Consider the following 17,120-nt stretch of genomic DNA (forward strand, 5'->3'; position numbering starts at 1 on the left):
AAGAGGATTAAATTCAAGATATAAAAATTATAATAACATAAGAAATTTTCTTCTCTGGACTGGCTATTACCAATTGAAAAGAATGTTAATTACTTCATGTGAAGCTCTCATGATCTTCCACCAAGTTCTTAGTGATAAGGAATAAGAATCCGAAAGAAGAGCCTATTAACCAGACCAAGACTTTCACTACATGAAATCCCAGAACGAAACAAAAGGAAACTAAGATTGTTTCTAAGCAGGACAAACCAGAATCGAAGAGAATTTCCATGGTTATTCCTTGGATTAAATGAATCCATAAAATGCCAAAACAAAGTATCACCGCTCCGGATTCGATGTTTCCAATGAAAAAAAAAAAACAAACACAACATGTAAAACCAAAGTAAACCAGCCAAAAACTGGATCCACCCAACTCCATAACCTGTTTTCCAAGAACCACCATTTCCCTTTCATCTCCCACTACAAAAAAAATGTTGTCAAGAGCCTTTACAAAACCCAAAAGGAGTTTTAAAGAGTACGGTGAAAACAGCAGGTCGGGGTCCATCTCCGAATACGATGATTGCATCGTAGGATTTATAGATGACTTACCATTAATCCCTTGTGAAAACAATGGGCCATCACTGTCCCTGAAGGAGGTTTTGAGGACATCGGTGAGTGTGATGGGAGAGAACGCCAGGGGGTTGACTGAAAAAGTGGTGTTATCCAATGCTAGACTTTGCACCCTAAAGAGGTTCCGGAAGGTAATAGTGAGGAAGAGTGAGTTCGGCAGGAGAGTGGAGAAGTTGGCTCAGATTTGCAACAACTGCGACTACCTCGTTCCCATCACTGCTTACTTATATGCCAAGAGGATCAAGCTTGTTGTTTCGGATTACTATCCCATGGGAAGCTTAGCTGACCTTCTTTCAGGTGACTTTTCTCAATTCCTTCATGCAACCTTAGCTCTCAATTCTCATCAATACGATTGCATAAGAATTGCCTCTTAATCGATTCTCCGCCTAACACTAGTTTTTGTTTAGGTCAAATTTTGCTTTTAGCTGTCGTTCTAAGTTAAGGATTTAATTTATATATTTGAATTTTAAAATTTTAATACTATGAAACTGATCATGACAAATTTATTAAGTTAAGTTATGCTAGTTTTATAATTTTATATGATAAATGTATTATCATATTTGTAATGCTATATCAACTTATAATTTTTACATAATATTCACAGAAAATGTTATATCATTTTAGTTAATAGATTTAATGACTACTTTTCGAGTCTAGACTAAAATTTCAAAATTCGATAAATATAAAGATTAAACGTGATTAAATTGGAGGATAAGGATTAAAACCCTAAGCTTACACGCATTAGAGACTAATGACAGCATTTGGATTTAAGTTGTAGGTTAAGATTAAAATTTAAAATTTTGAAAAAATATAAAAGCTAAAATTAAAATATATCAGCTTTAACATGATGTTTTATGTTTATACCATGTTGTAATTGATAATGAAGGTGGGAGGCGAGGCCAAACTGCCTTGAATTGGAATGAACGTGTGATAATAATAGAATCGATTGCAAGAGCAATAAGTTTCATCCACGGACAATCCCCAGAAACAGTAAAGAACATGAAAATGAACGTTCATGGAAACATAAAATCCTCCAACATCATGATAAACATCGACCTCACCGCTCGGTTATCAGATTATGGGTTTGTTCAGTTGGCCGACTGCGTCGAAGATTGCGATACCAAAGAAAAACACGCAACAACTCATAATATTTACTGTGAGAATTTGAGCCAAAAGAGTGATGTTTTCAATTTCGGGATGGTGTTACTGGACATGCTAGCGGGTGTGCAGGACCTAAGTTACATGGACTGCATAGTTAAACTGGAGGAAAGCATAAAACAGGGGGACATTCCATTCTTCGAGTTTCATATGAAAGGGAAAGAACGGAAGCAAGCTTTGAAGGTATTGGAGATTGCTTTGGCATGCACCAGCAGCTTGCCAGAGACAAGGCCGTCCATTCACCAAATCCTCTTTGATCTTACTCATCTTCTGAAAACTTCCAAGTAGTTAAGTTGTTTGTCTGTCCGTGTTAAACACATTATTTGCATTTGTTAAAGAAAAAAACCCCTAAAATGGGGTTTTATTAGCTGTTTTGATCAGCATATGTCACATAAAATGGAGAAAATAATGTTGTGAACTGAATATTCTATTAAATCCGTTATAGTTTAATAATCGAGCGGTTTGATGATTGCATTGAGATTGTTGATTGATCTACATTTTTGTGAACCTATTTCAAACTACTTTCTATTCATTTCCTAACTCAATGAGTTGTGATGGTAAAATGTTACATTAGGTAAATAACGTATGGTTATTTTGGTTTAATTCTTAATGCGTAGATTTGTTTAGGTTTATTGATATGTTGAATCATATTTCAATATAATTATTTGGATAAGTATTATTTGTATTTGTAATTGTGATCATACTTGTGTTTATAATCTCAAAAATATTTTATTTATTTATTTGATAACTTCTCTATTTGTTTTATTATTCATGTCCGTGATTCATGACCGTTTATCTTAATAATGTTATTTCTAATGTTCAAACTTGCATCTTGCTAACATTTCATTATAATTTTAATTCTACTTACTTTTGTTTTAACAAATCATTAGTTGTTATTAAATTATTTATTATAAAATTTCACTTATTTAAGTTTAAACCGAGTCCAAAAATACATTTTATATTTCTTTTATCATTTGAAAATTCCCAATAATAAGGAAGTTTGAAGTGAAATCATAAGTATTTTCAAAAGAGTTTGTTGGCATTAGCTTAGCTTGAGAAACGGTTGTAACAATAATTTTATTACCTTTAACCATAGTATTTAACGTCCAAGCCTTCTTACACCCTTTTTTTTCTTGTAAGAATCGCACACCACTACATACGCCAAGGAAAAAGGGTTTTGTCATGCAATTCGTTGAATCTTTTTATATAATTTTTGATATAATTAAAAGGAAAATTATTTGGTATAAATTTTTAGATTTAACAACTAGAATTAAGAAGTTGACAAGTATTTTATAAGAGTATAATAAAATATTTTAAAAAGAGAGACACATGTCAATTTTTAAAATTGCTTATGAAATAATAAAAAAAGTATACTGTCAATACACCAAATGCTCATCCATAATTTAATAGTTTTTTTGTATGATTCTATAATGAAATAAGAAAAGCATTTACCTAACAATTTTATGCATTCAATTTCAATTATTAAAAGTCTGCCTTAGTGGCGAGAGGTGAGCATCCGATCGAATTGAATCAGATGAAAAAATTTCGAGTTAATCGAGTTGACGAATCCTATTTTATCATCCTAGCTCAATTTGAAATTTTCTCGAATCAAGTCGAGTGAGATGAAATTCGAATCGAATATATTTATTTGAGTTAAATTAAAAAAATGACTTTGGATCCTTGTAACCACTATCACCCACCGTAATCAAATTTGTTATTAACTTTTATCTCCTCATAATTTATTTATTAATCTTTTATATACATGTTAGCTTCTTTGCTTGCTTAGTTGCTTCAATTATTTCTGATTTTTGTCACTATGTATTTTGAAATTAAAAATATATTAAATATAAAATTGTGATTTTTAATAAAAGTTATCTTAAAGATAAAATGTGAAATTGATACCAACATAAAATTTTAACACGAATATTTTATGGCATCATCAAGAATTCAATTTTAACAAAAATTTATAAAGATTTAATATGATTAAATAATTAAATAATTAAATAATATAAATAGTACAAAATGTGAAATTTAATTTAATAATATAAATAATAGATATAAATAAAATTATTACTATTTAGTTTTAGGGATTTTTGGATGATTTTTATTTGGGGTAAAGGATGAAAAATAAAAGTTTAGTGGGAAAATAAAAAGTTTTGAGGGTTGGGGGAGTAAAATTTTTTTTGGGGGGGGGGGGGGGCGGAAGTAAATAGGGGAAAAATGGGTTTGGGGTAGATGAAGGGTGGAATGGGAGGGGAGTAAAAGTATTGGGGGAAAGTAAAATGGTTTGGGGGTTTGTGGTAAAAATGTAAAATATTATAGTTTGGTATTTGATTTATTTGAATTAGTTGAATTAAAAAATTAAACTCGATTCAAACTCAAAATTCGAAAAAAAATTGAGTTAACTTGAATAACTTGAATAACTCGATTCGTTTAACTTGAAATTCATTTTTTTCGATTTTTTCAAGTCAAATCGAGTTTTGCTCACCCCTAAATGTTTTTCTCTCATTTGTCTGCTCTTGGTGACATGTTCCTTTGTTATCTAATTTTTTCTCGTCTTCTTCCAATATCTTTGCTTTGTCGCTTTTTCTTCTTTCCTATGGAAAATGAATGGCCGGATTGAGTATTGAAGATGGAGAAGATGACGCATGACAGTTCCATAGTGGGATTGAACCTAAAAAACTGATGTATAAGTTTGGTCTAGTTGGATGTTTTCTCACGGCAAGTATTCATTTCCCAACAATGCGAAATACTATAACAAATCATTAGCATCCTTATGGGGGTGTTTTGATTTCAAATTTGAGGGAAAAACGATACTTTTTTAAATTTGATCATGAATTAGATATTGCTAGAGTGATTAAAGGTGCACCATAGACTTTCAACAATCATCTTTTGGTGTTTCATCGACTAGAGGAAAATGAAGACCTAATACAAGTGCCTTTTATTTTCTCTTATTTTTGGATTCAAGTCCATGATTATTCTTCAAAGTTGTTGCCAAAATGTTTGGAAATCTCGTCGGATTGTTTATGGAGTATGATGTCAAACAATATAGTCGTAGGTATAAGAATTTTATGAGAATTCGTGTTAAAGTTGACGTTCGAACACCCCTAAAATGCCAAAAGAAGATTATTCTTTCTCCTTCAAATCATGTTTAAGCGAAGTTTCAATATGAGAAACTAACGTTCTTTTTCTTGTGTGGATGCCTTGTACATGGAGATAGTTTTTGCCCCATCTAATTCAATCATGGTACAAATGAGATGGAATTAGAATATAATTTATCCTTGAAGGCACCGCCTAGGAGGGCCACCTCCTTGACCATCGTTTGGCTTTAGGAAGATGATAATGCAGAATCCTCGGGGACCAAGTTTGGAAGCAAGATAGGGGAGAGAGTTACGAGATGGTCAACAACATGATTTCAGGCAGAGAATCAATCCTATCTTGGGATTTAATTTAGAAGGAAATTTGAATTGGATAGAAAGGAAAGAAGCAGGATTTTCTAGTGGGTCGAGTAAGGATATTATAGACAACCCAATTGAAGATATTGATGGGAGAAAGAGGCCAAGATCTACTATACAAGTTTCCAATGTTTCTTTTTATTCAAATTTTTTGGAGACTACTGATGAGTGTTGCCAAGCTTGTCACCAAAGGATATTAACGACCACTGTTAGGCATGTCGACTAGATGCAATAAAAATAATGTGTTGTAGCCATGTATGATTTGGAGCTTGAGCAGTTAGATGTAAGAACAACGTTCTTACATGGAGAACTTGAAGAATATATTTACGTGCAAGAACTAGAGGGTTTTATAGTCTTAGAAAAAGAGGACTATGTTTGCTTGCTGAAAAAGTCCATTTATGGCTTGAAACAGTCACCAATGCAGTGGTACAAGAGGTTTGATTTATTTATGACTACTTATGATTTCAAAAGAAGTAGCTTTGACAGTTGTGTTTATTTTAAGAAAAATAGTGATGGTTCATTTGTATATATACTCCTTTATGTTGATGACATGTTGATAGCAACCAAAGATAAATGAGAGATAAGAAATGTCAAAGTTTAGCTTAGTAAAGAATTTGAGATGAAAGAGTTGGGAGTAGCAACGAAGATACTCGGGATGGAGATTCTCAGAGATAGAAAAACATGTAAATTGTACCTAAGTCAGAAAGGGTACATTGAGAAAGTTCTTTGCAGGTTTAGTATGCAGAGTGCCAAGCCTGTTACTACTTCATTAGTAGCCCACTTCAGACTTTCATTAGCTTTGTCTCCGCAACCAAATGATGAGGTTGACTTCATGTCACATGTTTCATATTCTAGAGAAGTGGGATCTCTTATGTATGCTATGATTTGCTCACATCCATATTTATCATATGCAATTAGTGTAGTTAGTAGATACATGGTGAATCCCGGTAAAGAACACTGGAAATCAATTCAGTGGATTTTTAGATATTTATGAGATACTATTGATGTTTGTATACAGTTTGGAAGAACTAGAGATGGAGTAATTAGGTATGTTGATTCTGACTTTGCTAGAGATCTTATCTTGATAAAAGAAGATCTCTCATAGGGTATGTCTTTACTATTCGGGGTTGTGCAATTAGTTGGAAAGCCACTTTGTAGACTATAGTTGCTTAGTCTACTACTAAAACCAAATACATGACGATTACTGAGGTTTGTAAAGAAGCTATTTGGTTAAAGGGAATCTTTGGTGAACTTAGTAAAGACTTTCAAATCAGTACAGTGTTTTGTGATAGTCAGAGTGCCTTCTTCCTTACAAAAGATCAAATGTTTCATGAGAGAACAAAGCACATTGATGTTCGGTATCATTTTGTGAGTGATATTATTGCTTGTGGTGATATTGTTGTGAGCAAAGTTAGTACTCATGATAATCCTGCAGATATGATCACTAAGTCACTTACTATAACCAAGTTTGAGCATTGCTTGGACTTGGTTGGTGTTCATTGTTGAAGAATACCCCTCTAGGGGTTTTGTGGAAGAGGTGGAGAACTTGTTCATTGAGAATTCGTGTCAAGGTGGAGATTGTTAGAGTTGTGTGACCTGAATTCTTGTTAAATAAATAAAATACAGTGGCAAAACAAGGGGATCTGTGTAGTGCTTAAGGCCGATAGCTGAAATAGATGTAATCGAAACTCCTCTTGTATAATTTATTTTTCAACATTAGTGAATTTCTTCTCCTTTGCCCATGGTTTTTGCCCCGAAAGGATTTCCACGTAAAATCTGTGTGTTCTTATTTTTTCTTATTTTGCGATCATTCTATTGTCATTATCTATGTCTATTATAACAATTTTTTACTACCTCTATAGACATATTTGTGATTTGGTATAAAAAAGAAAAAAATATTGTAAGTTGAGTGTAGAAGCCCAAATTTGCCTGGCCCACTAAAGAAAATAAAACAAATAAACCCAAATCATTACAAACCTCTAGCCCAAATTAAATTCTAAATTACAAACCCATTTTTCCAGGGCTCGACAGGCCCAAAACCTTAAGATATTTTCAGTAAAACAAAAAAAAAACCCTAACCCTAACACCCCATGTGCGCCTGCACCCATCAGCCTACCACCTCGATCGCGTCATGCCTTGTCCCAAAACCTGACACATTGCTGTTGTCGTTTCACCAAAGAAGCAAGGAACCACCTGCTCTCCTCCATCAACGCCTGCAAACAAGTAGAAGATAGCAGCAAGAAACAATAGAAACAGTAGCAAATAGTGAACGAGATGGGCTATAAAGATTGCTAAATTTCTATGTAAAAAGGGGGGATTTTTTTTTTAACAAAAAAAGAGATTCAACAGAAAGAATAAAAAAAAAAACTTTGAAGGTGATTTTACCTTTCATTTTTCTCTGTTTTCTTTTACTTTTCATAGTCTTTTTATTTTTTATTTCGGTTTTTTCTATTCTTTAAAATCTAAAAATAAAAAAGGGTACCTTTCTATTGCGGTGCGCCATCGCTCGGTGACTCCTTCCGTGGTCGAGACCGTAGGAGCCCTTCGGGTTTCGTTTAGGCCGAGCCAAGGGGAAACAGGCTAAAGGGAGACTTTTCTTTCTTTCTTTCATTTTTCCAAGCAGCAAAGCCTTCGTTGAGCCCAACGCGCCGTGGCGGATTCAAAGGGAGGAAGCGTTTTTGAAACAGAGAGAAAAAGAGAATGTTTTGAGGGTTTTTTTTATTTTTAACTGTAAAAAATGAATTTTTTGGATGAAAATTTTGTTTAAATAAACTATCAAAACGGCGCCGTTTAAGCCCCATGACCCGCGCGCGATCCGACCCGCTCCAGGGGGGATCCGCGTGTTTTCATGAAACGGGCTATTTGCGCGCAAGGCCCCTCCTCTTTTGAGCTGTAGCGCAATCGAGTCTTTGTGGTTTTTATATTTTGGCCGTGTAATTTTCTGATATTTTCATTTCAGTCCGCACTGAAACGCTGCGCATTTGGGGTTGGGAATATTTCCTGATTAGTCCCTCGTGCCTTCAGCGCGTTTTATTTCAGTCCCGAGCCACTCTTTTTTAATTTATTTACGATTTAGACCCCCAAAGTTCTTTTTTAGTTTAAATTAGTCCCTTTTTGTATATTGTTGCTATTAATTAATTTTAATAATGTTATCATTATTTTTACTACTATTATTATGTTTAATACTATTATCACTATTATTTTTTATTTTATATATTTTGCTACGATTATCATTATTCTTATTTACCTATTTAATATTATTGTTCATTTATTAATGCATGATTATTTATTGTATTTCTTATTTATTATTATCACCATGTATTTATATATATACTTTTGATCCCAAGCTTCCTTATATACATGTACATACAAACATGTTTGTCTTTTTATGTTTTATATATATATATATATATATATATATATATATATCACATACGTATATTACCACCCATACATATATCTTTTGCATTTTCTTTCTTTCTTTCTTTATAATTTCGAAGTATATGTATACATATATTTTAATATACGTTCATGTGAATATTTTATATTTCATATGTTCTACCTATTTTGTAGCTTCAAAATACATTCATATACATATTCGTATATTTTCACACATTTCATAATTTTTATATACACAGGCATTTTTATAATATATCTATATAAACATACGCACATATATTTTTGTAACTTATTTATATTTGTATGTGTATTTATATATATATATATATATATATATATATATATACTAATACATATCTACATATATCTAAATACCCATTTTATTTTCATAAACACTTACGTATATGTACATACATGTATATCTTTTATATGTTCATAATTTTATTCATCTTCTTTATTGTTATTATTTATTTATTCATGTGTTCATCATCTTTTTTTAAAAGGACATTTTAATTCTATTCATTTTTTTACTTGTTGTTATGTATGTGATTGATTCGTCTCTTATATTTATTTATTTCATTTTGTTGATTGTTTGCATTATTTATGCTTAACTTGTCGTATTCATTATCGTTTTGTTATGCATATTAACACCATACATCAAAAAGAAAATTTTCTAAATAAGGTAATATTTTGCGTTTGGAAAATCGAGAAAACGTGCCCTAATGTGTTGGGTTTCGATTTCGTTCAATCTAAATAGCCAAATACCCTTTTAAACTTTCAAAATAAGACCATATTTCGCATTTGGAAATTCGAGAAAACGTGCCCTAACGTGCTGGGTTTCGATTACTCGTTTGGCCAAATAGTCGAATATCTTTTCGAAATTTTAAAACGAGGCAATGTTTTGCGTTTAGAAATTTGAGGAATGTGCCCTAAGGTGCTGGGTTTCGATTTCTCGTTTAATCAAATTGCCAAATATCCTCTTGAATTTTAATCTATGCTATTCTAGTTTTTTTTAAGGATCGTATTTTAAATTTCTTTAAAGTTTTTTCAGTTTTTCGACACTAAGACATTAAGTAATCAACTAGGTACCAATTTTTGGGCGTATCGAGGGTGCTAATCCTTCCTCGTGCGTAACCGACTCCCGAACTCATTTTTTTGAATTTCGTGGACCAAACTTGTTGTTTTAATAAAATCAAATCATTTATTAAAAACAACCACTTTTCAAGGTGACCCGATCACACTTTATCAAAAAGGATCGGTGGCGACTCCCATTTTCGTTTTCATTTTCAAAAACCCAAGTCGACCCCGTTTTCCATCAAGAAAATGGTGTCAACATTGAGCATATAAATTTTTATTTAAATATGCATTTATACAAAATTTAGAAGACATAAATATGGTGTGTGTGTGTGTTTTTGTATATATGAAGCATAAATTTATGGAAATAGTTTTAGGAGAAAATTATTTATCGAAATAGAATTGTATAGAAGAGGTGGTGAAGTCGACAAGTGAAGGAGACGACTTCACTCGATCATTTTTTGTCAATATACATGGTTCATGTTATTGGCTGAGAAGTTTCAATTCTCACATACTTGATTGACCAAGTTGAAGGTGGAAGTGCATTGTTTGAAGTTTTAGTAGTTTATAATGTTAATAATCCCATATTGTTAATAAATATATACTATAAAAATTTAAATAAATAATTTTTTATAATTTACGTAATTGAGTTGAGTGACTAACCTATCTAGTGGGTTAATTTATTGGGTTTTATGTACATATATAGTCAAAAGATGGACATTAAATCTTAAATTTGGTTGTTTAAATAATATTTTATATATAATTATTATATTTTACTTTTGAAATATTAACATAATTTTATAGAAAGTTTGTTTATAATTTGGGTAATTGAGTTTGGGTACATATTTATTAGGTTTTATGTGTATATATGGTCAAAAGATGAGTATTTAGTCTTAAATTTGGTGGTGCAAATATTTATTTTATATATAATTATTATTATTTGCATTTGCATTTGAACTAAAATTTTTAATAACATGATTTTATAAAAAATTACATCTGGAAAGTTGTTATGTTAAGAAAAACATCACTTTTGTAGTAAATTATATATCGAGTGACACTTTCTTTAATGAAAATACATATTATGCCAATACAATACTTAAAAGAAAAATATTTCCACCAAGTCTTTATCTGTTTTATTACTTGTAACATGAAGTAATTGGAAGGGTAGCCTAGTGAGATGCTGAAACCGATGCAAAGCTTCAACAAAGACGTTAAAAAAACTTCGCGTGGAAGGAGATGAAATCTCTATCGAGTAAACTGGAGTGATCAAAAGAGTGAAGCTGAAGCCAACTTTTGAGGTGAATCTTAGGCCTGTTTAGTAATACCTAAAAACAAAATTAATTCTACCTCCAAAAACACATTTAAAAGAAAATTTGTACTAAACAAATTACTTTTAGCTACATTTTTAGCTTTTTAGAAGAGATTTTTAAAAATATTTTTGAAAAGGACAAGTTAAAATTTGTAGCTTTTCCTCTCCCAAAAGCACTTTTGGTGCTTAATTACTTTTCACCCCTTCAATAATATAGTATTTTTCCTTTTTTTCTTGGTGCTTAATTACAAATGTGTTAAAATCATTAATTAAAAATAAAAAATTATTTAAAATACTAATTACAAATATTTAATGGTTATATTTAAATATTTAAAATATAATTTATATATTCTAATTAAATTTTATAAATAATTAATATTTATTGCTTAAAATGTTTAAAATTTATATTTTATATATTAAAATATTAACAACAAATTATAATAATTTTTTATATTCTTACTAAAATATAATAATATTAACTAATTAAAATATTATTTAAATGCATATTTGTTACTTAATAATAACATGTCTAAAATTGACATTTTATTTCTTAAAAGCACTTTTTGACAGCAATGCTAAACACTCAAGTTTTAACCTAAACATTTCAAAATCACTTTTCTATAACCCTTTTCAAAAGCATTGTTAAACTAACCCTTACAATCATTAGAATATCGTAGTTGGGACGCATCGCCCATTAATATTGCATCAATCAAGAAAGCTATTGAGGCTTAATGACATCCGATGTAATAAAATGTTGTTGCTAAAAAATCAATCAGAGTGCATATATCTAGAATTCCTACCTCAACTTCAACTTGGAGGATGTCACTATTTTCTAATCCTCCCAGTAAAATGCTCGTAACTCTTGTATTTGAAAAACTGTTGAACAAGTTGCTTTACATAATTAACCCTTAACCATATTACCAATGAATATATTTTATACATATATTTTTGTTATATCCCTCCAAGAGGACACGTGTTAGTCCAAAAGGCGTTGACTCCGTTATTGACTTCGTGAGCATGACCGCCCATCCCACCTCAAACGAAATTAACCACCTGGGCTTAAGGGTAAATGCTATCGTAATGTGAATATACTTTCAAGACAATAAGGAGTTTATTTAGGCTTCACTACCTCCTATTGATAGAATCTTATGATACGTTCCTGTGATTATCCATTACACATTTAACGAGATTGAATGCTTATCTAGTCATATCTTATCAGTGGACAATGAGACCTCTCCTATAAATACCCTAGAAAACTATTAATAGGGAATAGATTTTTTAGCACCCTAAAGTTACTCTGAGCACTTGTTCCATGTCCTTGTTCTGGCTCTCGACCTTAATGGTGAACCAGCCTCCATTATCCACCTTGATATCCTCTTTATCCTCCTCCCTTATTGTACTCTATATCAACAATTATATTTCATAATTAGACTAAATTGAGGGCTATGGTGCATATTAATATATAATAATCATGGCAATAAAAATTGAAAAATACTTCAAATTTTGGGTTTTTTTTATTTTTACCTTTTTCAATATTTTTTTGTGAATATGTATATATGTGGAGTTTTAGGGTGTGTTTAGTTGGATGGAAAAGTGAAGGGATGGGGAGAGAAAATAGAGATAGTGTACATTAATTTAAAATTATGCATTTTTCAAATGTTTTATTTTCTTTTTTCATTTATGAACTTTACCAAGTAATAAATATGAGATGAAAAATACTTTTTCTTTCCATTTTCCATATCTTTCCTACCAAATACACCTATTAAAATAATAATTTATTTGAAAATATAAATTACTAGATAATAGCAAGTAGGGTTGTATCCATAAAGATTAATAATAACTTTATTTCTCAAATAAAAACAAGTAAATATGATGGACTTCTTAGAAAATCAAAAACTAAATTTAAAGTAAAACTTAGTGAAGAAGCAGAATTAAAAGTTGAGGAAAAATCAATGAGAAAAACTCTAGACAAAAGTAAATTGTCTGTTTGATTCATAAATCCGATCATCAACGCAAGGATATCTTCGATGCCTATAATAAACTAGTTCTAATTGTTGGCTGAATGTTGGGCAACCAATCTTTCTTTACATGTTCAGTAACCAAGAGACAACTTATTTGAAATCACTTCCCTTACCAACAAACAACCTTATAAGTCAACGCCCAAGATTTAACTTTCTGGTAGCATTGAGAATGAGAGAGACCTAAATCTAACTAACAAACTCACCTTACTCGAGTTTATTTAAGTTAGATCACACATTCACACCACATCAATCATATATTACGATATACATAATTATGCAATTCGTCACAAGTATTAGGATGAATTAAACAATAACAGATATAATTATTCTAATTGACAACACAATTATTTTAAGTTTTCAAATACTAACCTAATATTTAACAAACCCGATCCATTGTAATTTAAATAGAAGCTGTGCAAAAACTAAAGAACAAATAAAGATTAAGAACAAACTAGGTCTTACAAATTTATAAAATCAAATTTCAAAAGTCCTTTGACTAAAAAAACGAAGTTTAGCAAGCCACAAAATCGAAAAACACAATAATAAAATAAAAAGAAATAATATCAGAAAATAGCGAAAGGTCCTAACTCTCTTTCAAAATATCCTATTTATATTGTTTAATTAGCCTAAATTAGATTACAAGAGCTATCTTGAAGTTGCAGAACTTGTAAAAAGACACAAATACCTTAAAGCGCGAACAGAACATGCATGTTGGCGCTAGGGAATCAAGGCTCAACACAAGGGCAAGCGGGCAAGGGTGTTTGGCTTGGATCCATGCTCCGTTCTGCTCGTTTTAACTCTTCATTTCATTTTTAATATCCTCAAACTCAAACCTTAAATTCTCGTAAACCTAATCTAAGTCACAAAACACTTAATTATTTATTAAATATTAAAATCACATAAAAATCAAACAAAAGAAAATGAGACTTTAATCATGAAGAATAAATTAAAATGTAACATTTCACTTTAGAACTGAACAAAATATCAAGTATAAAAGTCTAAAATATGCAAATATGAGCACTTATCAAAATTCTTAATTACATATTTTGAATAATAAATAATTTGGAATTAGTGTGGAGCCGATATATATTTGGATAACTTTGTGTCTAATCTTCAGTATCATATTGATAATCACACAAACAAAGAAGATTTTGTTTTGGATGCTACCAATGAAGTTAGGAGTAGTTTAAAACATTCATAAAGAAAAATGAAAAAGGGTATCGAGAAAAGGAAAATCCGTACTTTTATAATTTATAAAATCTTAAATTAGTAACAATAAAATTATAGTTTAATTTTCTTAAAAATAATAATAATTTAATTTAATTTTTTAAAAACTATAAAGATATAAACTATTAAAATAGTAAAATTACATCTATCCTAAAAATATATAATTTAATTCCGACACCTAAAAAAAAAATTTCTAACTCGGCCCGTTGCTTTAAACCGAACTGCCATTCACCTCTAGCTTGCGATCCACAATTCACCAAAAAGGATCATTGTCATAGTGGCATCCAACTCTATAAATAGTCTAACTCAACTTCCCAAACTGAGAGAAACCAAAAGTAATTTTGTTCTTTATGATTGGAAACAAACTATTCAGTTTTGGGAATAGTTTTAGGACTAGAAGTTACTTTCAAAAGATGTCCCCGCACTTGCTTTAATCTGTTTTATTTATCTTTCGAAACCTTATCTATACAATTAATTACAAGCCATGCATATGCTCTGCAACATGAAAATTTAGGCTTCGAAACTAATAACTTTGTAGTTCAGATTTTAGTGGGAGTGAGTGCATAGCCAAAGAAAATAAAGATTCAGGAATAAGATTGGTGTTGATTTACCTCATATACATATAAGGTTGCCAAAAATATGCAGGCTGGAGAAAGAATGGTGACCAGTATCCACTCTCTCATCAAGCGCTTCGGTTTAGACCTTAAGACACGCAAATTTGGAAGCGTTTGAGGGAGAGTGAGCAATGAGTTCCATTGGAAATACTCGCGATATATATATCATCATCATCATCATCATCATCATCAAGGCATGTTTTGTTCACTCTCCTCCAAACCTTCCAGCAGTACTGCTGGGGGGTAGTGTGTAGCATATTGCCGGAAGCGTTTGAGGGAGACTGAGCAACCAATTCCTTGTAAGCTTTAAAAAATATATATATATCATCATCATCATCATCATCAAGGCATGTTTTGTTCAATCTCCTCCAAACCTTCCAGCAGTACTGCTGGGGAGTAGTGTGTAGCATATTGCTGGAAGCGTTTGAGGGAGATTGAGCAACCGATTCCTTCTAAGCTTTAATAATATATATTCTTCTCTTGTTTTTTGCTGATTCAACCTCAACCTGAAAGAGCATTGGCTCCAAGATGTCTCCATTTTATAGGACTTGAAAATGGTTATAGAGCATATCAAAATTGTGGAGAACAGGGTTTAACCTGATATATATGGGCCCCTCCATATCTTGGCACTTGGCCTTTTCAGACCCCACCACATCCTTCTTGCTTGCATAAAACCACTCAGATTGACTCCAAAAGTCAATGCCAAGAATATTTTTTAAAAAGAAAAAAGAAAAATTCAACGGCTTCTTGATTTATTGGGATTTGAGGATTGAATTTAATTTCATATAAATGATGTGTGGCATGACAAAAACAATTAATTTTTTTATATTTTTCATGTCTATATTTAGGGTTTATAAATGTCTTCCTTAACAATAAGGAAGTGTAAAATGAATTACCCATCCACCAAATTACTTGTTGATTAAAAGTTATGTATATATTATATATAAAGAATATTAATTTGAAGGTAGAAGTAGAATAATTAAAGTAGGTGTTACAGGACTTGTCCTTATCCATGCTTGAAAGATTACTTATGTATATTGAAGGTCAACGCTAAAATAATTCCGTTAACATTCCTCTACTTCCCATATTCCTTTCTTTTAATCTTTAAAAGTAATTGCATATCTTGCAAATGGGACAAATTGTAACAATTACTTTACATTACAATTTTTCATTCAAATTATGTCATGTACTGACATCATTAAAATTTAAATCAAATTACCTATCAATTTTGATTTAATATGTAATATTATACATAAATTTTAATTTTGTTCAAATTTATATATGAGGTTTTGATTTAATTTAATTTTCATAAATCACCGACACTATTATCGAGTAACATAATTTTACGTTTATATGTTACATACAAAAAAGAATTCACCTATGCAATGTAAAAATGAATTGATATATTTATTTCTTTAAATGCATATAATTGAATCAAAATTAAAATTTTAAATATATAGTTAATCGATTCGTGTGTATAATTACACTAAATTAAAGTTGATACATCAAATTCATGCATAATTTTAAGTTTTATCCTATTTAAATATTATTACTTCAAATTATTAAATAATCTCTTAAAATAAATATCTATCATTTAATAATCGTGAATTGTCGTTCATAATGGCATGTGACATATATATTAGTTTCAGTTACGTAGACTACATACGTGATTATTGTTAGATTTTAATAAAATATAATTTGATTTATAATATAAATTTAAGTATATTTGAAATAATATTGTTTTTATTAAATCACATTTAAATAAAACAATTAAAGTTGCATTTAAAATATAAATAAGAATTTAAAGGAAATTAATTATAAAGTTAAATGAAAATATAAATATAAATATAAAAATAATAAAATATGATTTAAATTTTAATGTGGTAATATAATAAAAATAAAAAATACTAATAGAAAATAAAATATAATCTTTCTCTATCTTTAATTTTTCTATTTATAAATATTTTCAAAAATCATTTAGTGGTAAGTCATCGTCATTTTTTATTCTTGATATGTCTTCTTGTTTTTATTTATTCTGAAGGATTATCTTTGATCTCAATCAACACGAGCTTTTCTCTTTTCTTTTGAAAGAACACGATTTTTATTTTTGTTTTTTTATAAGTTTTTATCTTCAATTTTCTTAATTTTTGAGGCTTCAACGTGTTTTGAACTCTTATTTCTCATCCATTTATTCCAAAATTTTAAACTTTTTTTATTTTTTATTTTGATTTGAAACCAAATTGTTGTAATAATCAAG

The 17,120-nt window shown here is 30.3% G+C and overlaps 1 protein-coding gene and 1 long non-coding RNA gene across 2 annotated transcripts; one reads left to right on the forward strand and one right to left on the reverse strand.

Annotated features, from left to right (window-relative positions):
* The first annotated feature begins 467 nt into the window (after nucleotides 1–467).
* Nucleotides 468–2,052, forward strand: LOC105793621 (probable inactive receptor kinase At5g58300). Its single transcript, XM_012622488.2, has 2 exons — nucleotides 468–903; nucleotides 1,493–2,052. The coding sequence occupies exons 1-2, from the start codon at nucleotides 468–470 to the stop codon at nucleotides 2,050–2,052; spliced, it is 996 nt and encodes a 331-aa protein (XP_012477942.1).
* Nucleotides 2,053–13,462: 11,410 nt separating this feature from the next.
* Nucleotides 13,463–15,333, reverse strand: LOC128032059 (uncharacterized). Its single transcript, XR_008188182.1, has 2 exons — nucleotides 14,861–15,333; nucleotides 13,463–13,872 (listed from the first exon to the last, which is right to left on the reverse strand). It is a non-coding gene; the product is annotated as an uncharacterized LOC128032059 (long non-coding RNA).
* Nucleotides 15,334–17,120: the final 1,787 nt, after the last annotated feature.

Source organism: Gossypium raimondii, chromosome 8 (genome assembly GCF_025698545.1).
Source record: "Gossypium raimondii isolate GPD5lz chromosome 8, ASM2569854v1, whole genome shotgun sequence".
Lineage (NCBI taxonomy): Eukaryota > Viridiplantae > Streptophyta > Magnoliopsida > Malvales > Malvaceae > Gossypium > Gossypium raimondii.